General features: G+C 37.0%; 1 protein-coding gene across 3 annotated transcripts in view; it reads left to right on the forward strand.

The window, feature by feature from the left end:
• The window catches only part of FZD3 (frizzled class receptor 3), a 102227-nt gene that overhangs the window by 14070 nt on the left and 73687 nt on the right, over positions 1 to 14470 (forward strand). For 2 of the 3 annotated variants that reach the window (XM_043486986.1, XM_043486987.1), the window contains exon 2: positions 422 to 949. In XM_043486986.1, coding sequence (XP_043342921.1) covers positions 761 to 949 — 189 coding nt within the window. In that variant the 5' untranslated portion in view covers positions 422 to 760. Of the gene's footprint in view, positions 1 to 421; positions 950 to 7910; positions 8058 to 14470 lie in introns of those variants that run through there. The other variant, XM_043486988.1, reaches the window with a different exon arrangement.

The raw sequence follows: 14470 nt of genomic DNA on the forward strand, positions 1-14470 counted from the left end.
TCTGGTATATCTATAGCAAGAATGATAAGGTAGAAAAACTATAGTATTTTCTTATGAAATACCCATGTATGTTATCTGTAAGGCAGTATCATCTCTCTCGTCAAAGTTCGTGGTGGTTGTTGTTGTTAGCCACACGCCCGGCATTTGGAATTTTAGTTCTCCACCAGGGAGTGCACCGGTGCCCCAGCGCTGGATGTGTGCAGTTTTAATCACTGGACCACCAGAAAGTCCCAAAGGCAGTATTTTAAAATTTCTCTTTCTAGTAGCTGATTGTTAGTGTGTAGAAACGCAACTGATTTTTGTATACTGATTTTGTATCCTGCCGCTTTACCAAACTAATCAAAGTTTTAATAATCAAGCCTATAATATTTTAAGAGGAAATTGCTAATTTATCCCATTTTTTAAAAAAATTATTTTTCAGATATTTCAATCAAAGGAAGAAATAGCTCTTCTCCTAAGATGGAATCTGTTGTTTGGGAATGTGGTTGATCAACTTGACACGTTGGCCAAATGGTGCCCGATGTAATAAAATGAAAAGAAGAGGCAAGATGATGTCATTTTCCCATATTGTGAAACCAAAACAAATGCCTTTTGTGAGACCAAGCTAACAAACCTCTGACGGTGCAAAGAGTATTTCTGTTTGAAGAACTTAACAGTAAGATAGAAGAAGTACTTTCAAGCTGAGACCTGCAGGTGTACAAAGATCTAAAATACATATTGAGTAGACCTGATCATCTGAATCTCATTCAATCAAGGAAGCATGGCTATGAGTTGGATCGTCTTCTATCTGTGGCCTTTGACTATGTTTGTGGGCCATATAGGTGGGCACAGTTTGTTTTCTTGTGAGCCTATTACCTTGAGGATGTGCCAAGATTTGCCTTATAACACTACCTTCATGCCCAACCTTCTGAATCATTATGACCAACAGACGGCAGCTTTAGCAATGGAGGTAAGACTTCATCTATTATTTGGCATGTCGTAGAAAATTTTTCTTGTATTGCCCTTTTAATTAGTCTAATGAATGTGTCTGATAAACAACAGGAAAAACTAATATGTTATTTTTAACTGCGTCTTGTACATTAAAAAGTTATGTATTTAGGTTCAGACTCTGATAGATTGAAGATTTCATGTTTGGAGAATGTTACTCATCTTCGTTTTCAGATATTCTTTTATGAAGAAATTTGAAACATTGGAACTGGGGAAGTAATAGCCTTTCAGAAGTTTAAATTGTCCAAGTTATGGTTACATCTTTTTTGTTATTTGATAATAAGACTTTAAAGAGCAGACAATAATAATCATAATTCACTTAGTAAATATTGAAGGTAACATGATTTTGAAAATGGGTTCTTTGATTCAGCCTTTAGGCTGGTGGGTTTACAGTATTTACATTGTTTTAAATACTTAAGATGGTATCCTGGTCTTACTATCTTCACATCAATTTAAGAACAGTAACTCCCAAGCGGTGATAATGGTTTTGTTGTGTGAATTATCTGTTCTTGACCTCTCAGGACTTCATGAAAATCTGTTGCCTTACTTGAATTTTTCTAATGATAATTCTTTAGGCACTTTTTAATTATTTTACTTTAGAAGCTATGACAAATTAATGGATATAGTTAATAATAGGTTTAAATAATTTTTTAAAAAATAATTTTGTTTGTGTTTCAATAATGGTTTTAAAATTGTGGACAAAGATATGTTTACCAGATAGGAATTAGGAGGCAGTAAACTGTGACAATAAGAGGTAAAAGCTTTGGAGTTGTACAAACTGCAGCAGCAGCTACCACTTTCTAGCTGTATTACTTTGGGCAAGTTATTTGAACTTTCCTACCATTGTCACTTTGCTTGTAAAATAGAGTTAACACTTTGGAAGGTACAAAATGAAGCGTTTATAAAGTACTTGGCACAGTACTTTTGGAGTCAGTTCTCTTAAAGTGATAGTTTTTACCATTTTCCCATATTCTAATATTAATGTAGCTACATAGTACATAGAATTTAAAGTTTTTTTTTTTTTTTTAATTTTAGTCTTTAATCCTTTGTTACAGTGCTTTCAGCAAATTGAATACTACATGTTTTGGAATCGTCATTTTATAGTAAAATTCAAAGGTTTAGTACTTCCAAGTAAACTAATATAAATCTGTCTGGGAAATTTTGTAGACAGATTATTATTCATAGATTTTGAAATGTAGAGGGCAACTTGTATAGTCCAAATACTTGAAAATATTGTAGAGGTTGAATAAAATATTTCTGCTCTTCCACTGACTACACAAAGTCTAACTGGTAAGGAGAGATTTGGTATAGACTGTTAGATTGGGTATATGAAAATGGGTATTGGTTTAATATAGGAATTTGCTTCCAGGCATGGTAGCCCCTGTTTGGTATTAAAACTACCCAGTTCTCTCACCAAAAAAATGAAGTAGGCATATCTTTGGTTCTGGTATCATTTTAAGTCAGTATAACTCCTTTGGAAAACAAATAGAGTTGTAAGAAATAAGTCATAAAGATTTATGTACTGATTTGGGTTTAACTTTTGCCTCTTTCATGTAGTAGCTTTCAGACTTTGAAATTAAGTCACCTGACAACTCTGTGATCTGGAGAAGGAAATGGCAACCCATTCCAGTACTCTTGCCTGGAAAATCCCATGGATGGCTACAGTTCATGGGATCACAAAGAGTCGGACACGATTGAGCGACTTCACTTCACTTCAGCATCTTTGTGAAAATCATGTGTGAAAAGGCACCAATAACAAAAGCACCTTGAATGGCTATTAGGATTAAATGAGAGATTTAAGTAGCTAGCTCAATGCTTGATGCAGAATAGATGATCCACAAGTGTTAATTCTATTCCAAATTTCATTTCTAAGTGACCCTAGAGAGAGAGTACTAGAAAGATGATGTATTTGTTTCACATGAACTTGCATCTCTCATTGTGGGCTCCTGGGGCTTTCATAATGGTGGCATGGTGAGCTGTCTCTGTCCTCTCTTCAAACATGCCCATATAGGCTAGGTATTTTGTTGTCAGTGAGACTGCATCTTTCTGAATTTCACTCATTCTAGGGAGAGCACCTAGATGAGTAAGACAAAGCTCTGGTGACATGAAGTGATGTCAGGGATAGTTGACTTGGTTGTCATATCAGGACAGTGATGCCGCTGACAGAGTCTCCTGACAGTCTGAGAGTGTAAAGTTTCTGTAATAGCAAAGGATATGGAAAGTCAGCAATCAGCACAGCACACTTGCAAATAGAAGTAAGGATTCTTAGATCCTTACAAGAACTTGTCTGTTGATGACACCCTCCTGTCTCTGATCCAGGAACTTTGGGTCAGCTTGCCAGCTTTTAGCGGAAGCAAATAATTGGAACAGGTAACCCCAGCACATTCTTGAGTGTTCTTTGTGGGACTGGATGAGTTGAAAGACATTTCCTAGGTATAGCATCTTTCAGCAGACCCAGGCTTCAAGCCTGCCCTGGGTTCATTCCTGTACTGATGTTTGGTGAATCAAAATGAGTGCTTCGAATGAAATAATATATGGTATTGCGCTAAGGATGCCAGGAGAGAAATTGCAGAATTTGGGTTATTTCAAATTTGCTTATTATTGTTCACAATCAACAAGTTGGGTGTTCTTTCATTGTGTATAGAGAATTCTTCCTCAATACTTCCATTGAAGTTGGAACATGTTCAAACAAATGAATGGGGTGAATGTCCATTTATTAAATTGGAAAAAAGATCCTTGTTAGTTTAGTATGTTAGTATGTTTATTTCTCTTATTTTACAAAACGTGTGTTTATACACGAACACACACATTAAATTTTTCTTAAGTTCTTAAGTTGATGTCTTTCTTTTTCCCGAGTATTGTGGCTTTTGATAGAAAAAAGATTGCTCATTCCTGAGTTTCCCACACCATTTTGAACTGTCTAAATTGACAAGTAAATTTTTAGGAGCTGTCCAACATGAACAACAACTTGTCAGTAACTATTTTTATGAACCTACATGTTATCAGATATTTATGACTTTATTGGTAATGAAAGAGATCTGAGCAGTTGTTTTTTTTTTCCCCTATATTGAATAATTAAGCCCAGTTGAATAGGATGGGTACAGTTTACTGGAAGAAGCACTAAAACAGGAATAGAAGACTTGTGTTCTGCCACTACCTAATCTTGTGACTCCCTTGTGTCAGTTTCTTCTAGGAAGTATTTTCCCTGTCCCTTTTCCAAAGTTTTTGTTAAGATCAAATGGTACAATTTACGTGTATTTTAAAGAACTTTAAAAAGTTAAAATGCTCTTAAAATGCAGAGCATCATTCTTTGCTGCCTGTCAATCTGTTTACTTCTAGTTAGATTGTGAAATAAGCAGTCTTTAATTTCTTTGGAAGGTTGATTGCTTTTTTTTTTTTTCTTCAAACTAAACCTGTATAGGGTAATCAGAGGGAAAAACTCCCGGGATGGTTCCTACTTGCCTCCATTTCCTGTTTTCTTTTGTAATTCTCCTTAAAGATTTTCTTATAGCATGAGAAACTGGCAGGTGCATAGATCCTAGTGGAAACAGAGATCCTCAAAGCCTGAACATTCTTGGTATCCTTTATGGCTCATTAAGAACAAAGCATGTTTGAAATAGTTTCCCAGTCATCCAAACTCAAATTTTAGCCTTTTCTCCCCGCAACTTTTTATTAAGGAAGAGTTCAGCTATGTGGACATACATGGAACACCATATACCCATCATCCAGCTGCAAAAATTATCAGCTGATACTAGTCTTGCTTCATTTATGACTGCATACCCAGCTGGGTTACATTGAAGCAAGTGCCACACACCATAATTTCATCCATAAATATTTCCATATATATCTCTATAGAGTAAGGACTCTCTCAAAATATGTAAACATATCACTTCCTCAGTATTTTCAAATATATGTTCAAATAAATGTTCAAATTACCCTTGTGCTGTGCTTAGTCTCTCTGTCGTGTCCGACTCTTTGCAACCCCAGGGACTGTAGCCCACCAGGCTCTTCTGTCTATGGGATTCTCCAGGCAGGAACACTGGAGTAGATTGCTATGCCTTCCTCCAGGGGATCTTCCCAACCCAGAGATCAAACCCAGGTCTCCCAAATTGCAGTGAGATTGTTTACCATCTGAGCCATCAGGGAAGCCCAAATTACGCTTACAATTTCACAGTTTTTTAATAGTTGGCTTTTCAAATCAAGGGTTCATGCATTACATTCAATTGATATGTCTCTTAATTTATAGTTTCTCCATTTCCCCTCTTCCTTTTTTCTTGTAATACACTTGCCTTACAGATTTTCTCAGACTCTGTTTTGCTGTTTGCATCCCTGTGGTGTTATTGACCATGTTCCTCTGTTTCTGTTTTGAAAGAATACTTCCAAGGCACTATAATATCTGTCTGTTACTCTGTATAATTTTAGCAGCCATTGGTCATTCCCTCGGTCAAGAATTTTATTAGGGGTTTGTAAAATGGTGATTGCAGCCATGAAATTAAAAGACGCTTACTCCTTGGAAGGAAAGTTATGACCAACTTAGATAGCATATTAAAAAGCAGAGACATTATTTTGCCAACAAAGCTCTGTCTAGTCAAAGCTATGGTTTTTCCAGGGGTCATGTATGGATGTGAGTGAGAGTTGGACTGTGAAGAAAGCTGAGTGCCGAAAAATTGATGCTTTTGAACTGTGGTGTTGGAGAAGACTCTTGAGAGTCCCTTGGACTGCAAGGAGATCCAACCAGTCCATCCTAAAGGAGATCAGTCCTGGGTGTTCATTGGAAGGACTGATGCTGAAGCTGAAACTCCAATACTTTGGCCACCTTATGCGAAGAGTTGACTTATTGGAAAAGACCCTGATGCTGGGAGGGATTGAGGGCAGGAGGAAAAGGGGATGACAGAGGATGAGATGGTTGGATGGCATCACCGACTCAATGGACATGAGTTTGAGTAAATTCCTGGAGTTGGTGATGGCCAGGGAGGCCTGGCGTGCTGCGATTCATGGGGTCGCAAAGAGTCGGACACAACTGAGCGACTGAACTGAACTGAAAATGGTGATATTCTGTTATTCTTCATTTCTCAGCTAGAATACTTTATAAACAGAAACTTCCTCATTTTGATTACTGGACTGTTGAGTTACTTTTATGTTCAGTTTATATAAAAAAGACAGTAAATACACAACTGTTCTCCTTTGTTAGTTTTTAGGATAATAAATTGATTCACAAGAATCTTTCAAAAGTGACTAATGAGATCTTTCTCCTTTTAAATATCATTGTTCTCCTTTCAAGTATCATTATGAACTTATGGATTTTTACCATGTTTTATGTGTTTCAGTCCATTGCAGTTATTTTTTTGTTGTGGCTCAGTCGGTTCCTTCTTCGGTAGTGAGCACCTCTTCAACATAGCTCCTAAGTGTTTTTGATACTACCCTAGTGGTTTCTGATAGCTTCCTTGCTTTCTGGTATGATCCAACCTCATTTCATAAAATTCTGCCTCAGAACTTGAATTATCACTTTCTTTAGGGAGTGCTGTTTCCTTTTAGTTGGAAAGAATTTTCACGCATTTTCACAGACTGCTATCTGGGTGCTATGCTTATTGATACTAGGTTAGTAATTTATAGGTCTTTTCGGAGATGGAGCTAGGAAATACTTTTTTTGAAAAAGAAACTTCAGCATGAGTTTATACTGATAACTTGTAATTAAATAATATTGGAGAGTTTTTATTTAATATTTTAGAATTTTTGTTTCTTCTCATACTGAAACCTTATGATATACAGACATTACATAATTTCAGAATAATATCAGTATTATTACTAGCAGTATCATTACTGAAAGCACTGTAAGATTTATTTGTATTTCTTATGTCCTTAGGATGTATTTCACCAAGGATGTGCAGTCAGATTACTATGTTTTAGAGTTAAGTACTCTTCTATTTGGTTTAACTCAATACACAGTTTAGGTTTGTTTTTCTTTGATTTTGAGGAACGACTTAAAATTTTTTTTGTTTAATTTTATTTTATAATCATGTTTAAAAACTTGATGTATAAGACAAGGTACATTCAGAAGAGTCTAGTTTCTGGACTGTGTTTGTGCTTAGTCACTCATTCATGTCTGACTCTTTGAGACCCAATGGACTGTAGCCTGTTAGGCTCCTCTGTCCAAGGGGATTCTCCAAGCAAGAGTATTGGAGTGGGTAGTCATGCCCTCCTTCAGGGGATCTTCCCAACTCAGGGATCGAACTCAGGTCTCCCGAATTTCAGGCAAATTATTTACCATCTGAGCCACCAGGGAAGCCCATGAATACTGGAGTGGGTAGACTATCCCTTCTCCAGGGGATCTTCCCGACCCAGAAATCAAACCAGAGTCTGCAGGTAGATTCTTTACCGGCTGAATCCTAACCTTATTCTTTCCTTCCCTTGGGGGTAGTTTTTTTTAAAGCTTTTTGTTTATCCTTCTGTTAAAAATTATAGTAATTATAGAAAATGTCTATATAATATCTGTTTATAGCTATATATTCTTTCACATTCTTTTGATATAGTGTCATACTGTTTGTTTTCTCTACCTTGTTTTTTTACTTAATATATCCTGGCTATTTCATAGTAGCACTTATAGATAATATTCCTCAGAATTTTTTTTTAATTGTGGCAAAATATACATGTTGCACTAGTGGTAAAGAAACCGCCTGCCAATGCAGGAGATGTGGGTTTGATCCTAGGGTCAGAGGGATCGCCTGGAGGAGGGCATGGCTTCCCAATCCAGTATTCTTGCCTGGAGAATCCAGTGGGCAGAGGAGTGTGACAGGCTACAATCCATAGTGTTGCAACGAGTTGGACATGACTGAAGTGACTTAGCATGCATGTATGCAAAATATATATAACATAAAATTTACCATTTGAACCTTTTCTTGTTTGTTTTTTGGCATACCATGCAGCCTATGGGATCTTAATTCCTCAACCAGGGATTGAACCCAGTCCCGGCAGTGAAAGTTCGGAGTCCTAACCACGAGACCACCAAGGAATTACCCCATTCCAATCATTTTTAAGTGTGCAGTTCAGTGGCCTTAAGTACAGTCACCTTGGTATGTCATTACCACTATCCTTCTTCAGCACTTTTTCAGCTTCTGAAACTGAAATACTATACATGTTAAACAATAATTCCCTGTTCTCCCCTCCCCTCAATTCCTGGCAAACCACCATTCTACTTTTTTTCTTTCTCTCTGAATTTGACTACTCCAGTACCTCATTTAAGTGAAATCATAAAATATTTGTCCTTTTGTGATTGGCTTATTTCACTTAGCACAATGTCTTCAAGATTCATCCATGTTGTAACAAGTGTCAGAATTTCCTTCCTTTTTAAGACTGAATAATATTTCACTGTATATTTATGCCCAACGTTTAGTTTAATCATTCATTCATCAGACACTTGAGTTCCTTCCACTTTTTGGCTATTATGAATATAGCTGCTATGAATACAGATGTATAAATATTTGTTCCAGTCTTTGCTTTAAATTTTTTTGGGGTATTCCCAAAAGTGAAATTTTAGGATAGCATGATAATTCTATGTTTAATTTTTTGAGGAACTGCCGAACTGTTTTGTATAGCAGCTGCTTCATTTTATATTTCTGCTAGCGGTGCACAAGGGTTCCAGTATCTCTATATCCTCACCAACACTAGTTATTTCCTGTGTTTTTGTTTTGGAATAATAGCCATTGTAATGGGTACGAACTTGTCCTCATTTTTAGTTCAGGTCCTACTGAAGGACATTTGCTTTTGAAAGCAGAACTTGCTATTGAGGTCCTTATTCATCTTTGTAGGGCTGGTAGCTAACATAGTACCTAACACATAACTGCTAAATAAATGTTGGAGTGAGTTAATGAACTTTATAAACTGTGAATTCTGGAAGAGGTAGTAGTAGTTGTGGTTATAGAGCTGTACCTAAGCACATGATCTCCTGGAATTGTAAATAGTTGTGGGTTTGTTGGGGTTAGTAATGGTAGTCCTGACGGGAGTACCAAAGATACCACTTTCCTGTGAACACCAGTGTTTTTTACTTTGCCCTTTTTCTTGGGAGAGGGGAAAGGTCGAAGTGACTTGAAACTTTCAACATTATGTGTTTACACTTGTAAGTGGTATAATAAAGGAATAAAACAAACCAGCTTTCTTATCTCTAGACCTCTCATTCTCTTTCTACCTAAATAATCTTATCTCCATCTTTGCCTATCATATTCTAATGGTTGTACTTGATGTATCCCTCCAGGCTTCTCTGTCCCTGGGATTTCCCAGGCAAGAATACTGGAGTGGGTTTGCCATTTCCTCCTCCAGGGAATCTCCCCAACCCAGGGATTGAACCAGCGTCTCCTGCTTGGCAGGAGATTCTTTACTACTCTTTACTATCCTTGTGAGCCACAAGGGAAGCCAAATTTGATACATTAATTAATAGGAAAAAAGTAGGAATAGATAATAAAATAATATATGTGGTATCATCCTGTTTTTGTTGAAGAAAAGAAGTGTATTCATGTTTGTGTAGAGTAAGTGATCTGGAAAGATTTTTGTCAAGACCAATAGTGATTGTTCTTGAATTAGCACAATTTATTTGTGTTTTCTATGTTTTTCATTTAATGTTTGTGTTTTCTGATTTTTCTGTAAGAAACACATTGTGTTTTTAAAATAGTAAAATTAGTACAGAAACTTTATTTTTAAAAGTCCCAGCTGTCCTTTTTTGTCTAGCTCCCAGTTGCAGTGTCTAAGACTTAGTATTTATTAAATCTGTTTTTATCGGAATGACTGAAACTTAAGGAAGAACTTGGTAAATGCCGTAAATAGGCGTATAGTGCTGAGAGGATTCCAAAGAGAAAAAGATCCTGTGTGGAGAGGATCAGTTGCAGATGACTGCATTGACCTTGAAAGGCAGGGTTTTGTTTTGTTTTTTTAAGAGGATACTATAATTTAATACCCCTTTGTACCAGTGATTAACATTTTGTGGATAGGCATTTGAGGGAACGAAATTTCTTTGATTGTATTTATTCTTTAAATTCATGGCTTCTGTTTTTAGGATACATGTATTATCCAGCAGACTGACTTATTATCTTCTATTTAGGTTAGTATTAATAAGGTGGTTTTCCCTAAGCAAACAACAGCCTGGTGAAGTGGATTGAAGAGCCTATCATGTGTAAGGAAACCAGCCAGGAATTAGGAAACTTCTAAATTGAAAAATGTGAAAAATACACAAGTAGTGGAGAATTAATTGCATTTAGTTATTTCTGACTTTAGGAAAAAATAAGCTTTTAAAATTTTAATTGATTTTCTTGCATGATAGGTCATTTTAAAAGAATGCCTTAAAATACTTACTTTAAAGTATTAAGTGTGATGAATTTGGTTTGTAAAGTTTTATCTTTTGAGACAGACTATAATTCACAACCATTCATGATACTTGAAATGTTAAAAGTTTACTTCCTGAAGAAAAGTCAGATTTTATGGGCTCCTCCAGGAGCTCCCCTTTGACTTAAGATAAAGTCATATTTCTGCAAACTAGCTCACTGAACTAATATTGGAAAGTATTTAATATGCTGTCATAAGACATTAACAAAATAAATTTGTAAAAGAAAAGCGAATCTATGGGACTAAAGGTATTTTATAAACCTAGAATTTTTTTTAATATATATAAAGTAATTCTTAAAGTTTTAGACCTTTTCTCTTTAGAATTTTACTCTTACGAAAAAGTTTTTAAAGGTCTTATTTTACATCACTTAAAATTATTCTAAAAAATTTTTTTTAATAATTTCTTACTCTAATTTGGATCTAAAATAGAATGAATACCATTTTTGAATTTTCAAGGCCATTCCACATTTGGTTTCACATTTTGTGAATTTAGTCATAATATTCCCAAACCCAGTAGGATACAGTTTCTATGGTTATCAGACCCTTTGTAGAGTGACAAAGATTGGAATTCTGATTCTCATGAGTCAAATTTTGGCCTTTGACTCTGTTCCCCTTTCACACTCCTTGCTAAGCTTGGGCTGTTGCTATGCTTGAAGGCTTGTCAGCTAGGAGGTTCCTATGGTAACAGGAATGGAAATTTCAAAGAAGAAAGAGAATAGGAGCACAAAGGCTTGGTTGATTTGAATTTGAACAAAGAATAGAAGGTTCCCTGTCTTGCACCTTTGTTGAAGAAACCAGAAATTTAATTTTAGAAAGTTATTTTTCAGTTTGTAAACTTCATATACCCTGGTCTTAATTTAGTGAATAAAAGTACTACTGCTTAGGGAAGTACTCAGTAAGAATCTTTTAAAAATTTAAACAACTGAAGATTCTTTTTTTCCTCCTTTATAGAGCTTTGATAGTCTGTGTTCCTTATATATATTCTCAATTTGGCAGTATGCTGGCTAACTCATTTAATTTTTACTTTGCTGAAGTTAAAAATTGTTAGAGTTATAATCAGGGCAGTTTGCTTATTTGAAAAATATTAATGTTTTTTTGTTTTTACATAAACTCTATTGAGGTATGATTTGTATACAGTTAACTGTACCCATTTAACAGTGTTCAGCTTCAGTCTTGACAGAAGTATGTATCTGTGAAACCATCATCACTATCAAGATGTCATACATTTCCATCACCTCAAAAGCTTCCTAGGGATCTTCCCTGTGGCTCAGACAGTAAAGATTCTGCCTGCCATGCAGGAGACCCAGGTTCAATCGCTGGATCAGGAAGATCCTCTGGAGAAGGGAATGGCAATCCACTCCAGCATTCTTGCCTGGAGAATCCCATGGACAAAGGAGCCTGGCGGGCCACAGTCTGTGGGGTTGCACAGAGTCAAAGACACAACTGGGTGACTGACGCTGCTACGCTACAAAAGCTTCCTTGTGCCCTTTGTGGTCCACCCTCTGAGCTGACTCCCTGCTCTACGCAACCACTGAGCTGCTTTCTCTCACTGTGGGTTAGTGTTCATTTCCTGGAGTTTTATATCAATGTAATCATACAGTATCTACTTTTTTATGTCTGGTTTCTTTCACCCAGAATCGTGATTTAAAGATTAATGCATGTTTTATTTTGCTTTTTAAAACCACCATTCCAGTTGACAGTTGACTTTTTCACTTGGCAGGTGAGCACAGGGAGTTGAGCAGGGTTCCTCGTGCCCATCAAATAGGCCTTCTGCAGCTTTGTTAATTTCTAACTCTTTCCTAATCTCTTTTTAAGCTGTCATTTACTAGGTGCTGTATCCTATTTTATATATTCTTATTTGTATATATTGTTGTTATTCGGTTGCTGTGTCCGACTCTTTGCAATGATGGTGTCCTGTCCTTCACCATCTCCCAGAATTTGTTCAAACTCATCTCCACTGAGTTCGTGATGCCATCCAACCATCTCATCCTCTGTCACCTCCTTCTCCTCCTACCCTCAGTCTTTCCCAGCATCAGGGTCTTTTCCAGTGAGTCGGCTCTTCACTTCAGGTGGCCAAAGTATTGGAGCTTCAGCTTCAGCATCAGTCCTTGCAGTGAATATTCAGGGTTGATTCCCTTTAGGATTGACTGGGCTGGTTTGACCTCCTTAATACATCTATATGTATTAACACCGTTTTATAGAGGAAAAACTGAGATTTAGAGAGGTTACAGAGAACAAACTGGTTAATAAGCTCAAGAGCTCTGGATAAGAATGCCAAGGTTTAACTCTTGGGACTGTCTTTGTAGCTATGTCATCTTCGGCGGGCTACTTAACTTCTGTCTTGTTTTCTTCATATTTATTATAAAATGGTATGACTAATTCTAGTACCTACCTTATGGGACTGTTCAGAAGATTAAGTTAGATGTGTGAAGCACTTACAACACTACCCAGCCTGTAGTCAGTGTCCATAAATGCTAGCTGAGATACAGCACAAGATACTTAAGCTAGTAAGTGACAGAAGCATAAACTTAAAGCTTTATACTCAGTGCAAGCAGCACAAAATAGTGATTCAAGTCAATTTTATAATTCATGATGGGGCTCACAAATGGAGGTTTTACTAACATGGTAACATATCAATATCAGATTAGTTGGTATTGTATAGTTGAGGACTAAGCAAGTTTGAGACTTACTTAAGGCATACATACGCTTGTATGTATGATGTCTATACATACATCAGCTGTGAATGCATTTTTAAGCTTTGAATTTTTTTTTTCATTGCACTGGGTCTTCGTTGCTGTGCACAGGCTTTCTCTAGTTACGGTTTAGGAGCTTCTCCGTTGCAGTGGCTTCTCTTGTTTCAGGGCACAGGCTCTAAAGTGCGTGGGCTTCGGTAGTCGTGGAACGTGGGCTTAATAGTTGGAACTAGCAGGCTCCAGAGCCCGGGCTCATTAGTCTTGGCCCACTGGCTCAGTTGCCCTGTGGCATGTGGGATCTTCCCAGACCAGGGATTGAGCTGGTGTCCCTTGCATTGTAAGGTGGATTCTTAACCACTGGACCACCAGGGAAGCCCTAAACTTTAAAGTAATTATAGACTCACAGGAAGTTAAAGTAGTGTAGAGATTCTATATACTGTAGCTAGTTTTATTGGGGGTCTTGCTATCTTATGTAGCTATTAGTATCAAAACTGGGGCTTTGGACTTCCCTAGTGGTCAAGTGGTTAAGAATCCTCCTGCCAGGGCAGGGGACACCAGTTTGATCCCTGATCCAGGAAGATCCCATATGCCTTGGGACAGCTAAGCCCATGTACCGCAACTACTGAAGCCTCTATGCCCTAGAGCCTGTGTTCTGCAACAAGAGAAGCCTCTGCAATGAGAAGCCTGCACACCGCAACTAGAGAGGAGCCCCCACTCACTGGAGCTAGAGAAAGCGGGCACTCAGCAATGAAAACCCAGCACAGCCAAATAAATAAATAAAAATTTTAAAAAATCACAGGTGATCTAAAAAAAAAAAGGAAAGTTATCATTGGTATAATCTATAGCCCTTTATCATATTTCACCAGTTTTTACATGTACTCACTTTTGTGTCTGTATATGCACATGTACATTATGTTTATTGTCTTTGCATTTTTATCACATGTATAAGTTCATGTAGCCATCACTTTGGTTAAGATACTGTGGAAATTCCCTGGCAGTCCAGTGGTTAGGATTCTGTGCTTCCACTGCAGGGTGCATGAGTTCAGATCCCTGGTTGGGGAACTGAGATCCCACAAGACCCACAGCGTGGCCAAAAAACAAAACAAAACACCAAAACGATACAGACCTGTTTTTATCACCACATCTTCCTTGTGCTTCCTTTCTCCCTACCACCCTTTCCTTTTTCCAGGCAATCACTAATTTGTTCTCTGTCCCTATAATTTTGTCATTTCAAGAATGTTGTATAAATAGAATCATACAGTATGTAATCTTTTGAGTTTGACTTTTTTCATTTAGCATAATACTGTTGAGATCCATCCAAGTTGCTGCATGTACCAGTAGTGACTGTTTATAATTGCTGAGTAGTATATTCCGTTATAGAGATGTTCTGTAATTTGTTTAATCATCCACTGAAGGATACT

Source organism: Cervus canadensis, chromosome 14 (genome assembly GCF_019320065.1).
Source record: "Cervus canadensis isolate Bull #8, Minnesota chromosome 14, ASM1932006v1, whole genome shotgun sequence".
NCBI lineage: Eukaryota > Metazoa > Chordata > Mammalia > Artiodactyla > Cervidae > Cervus > Cervus canadensis.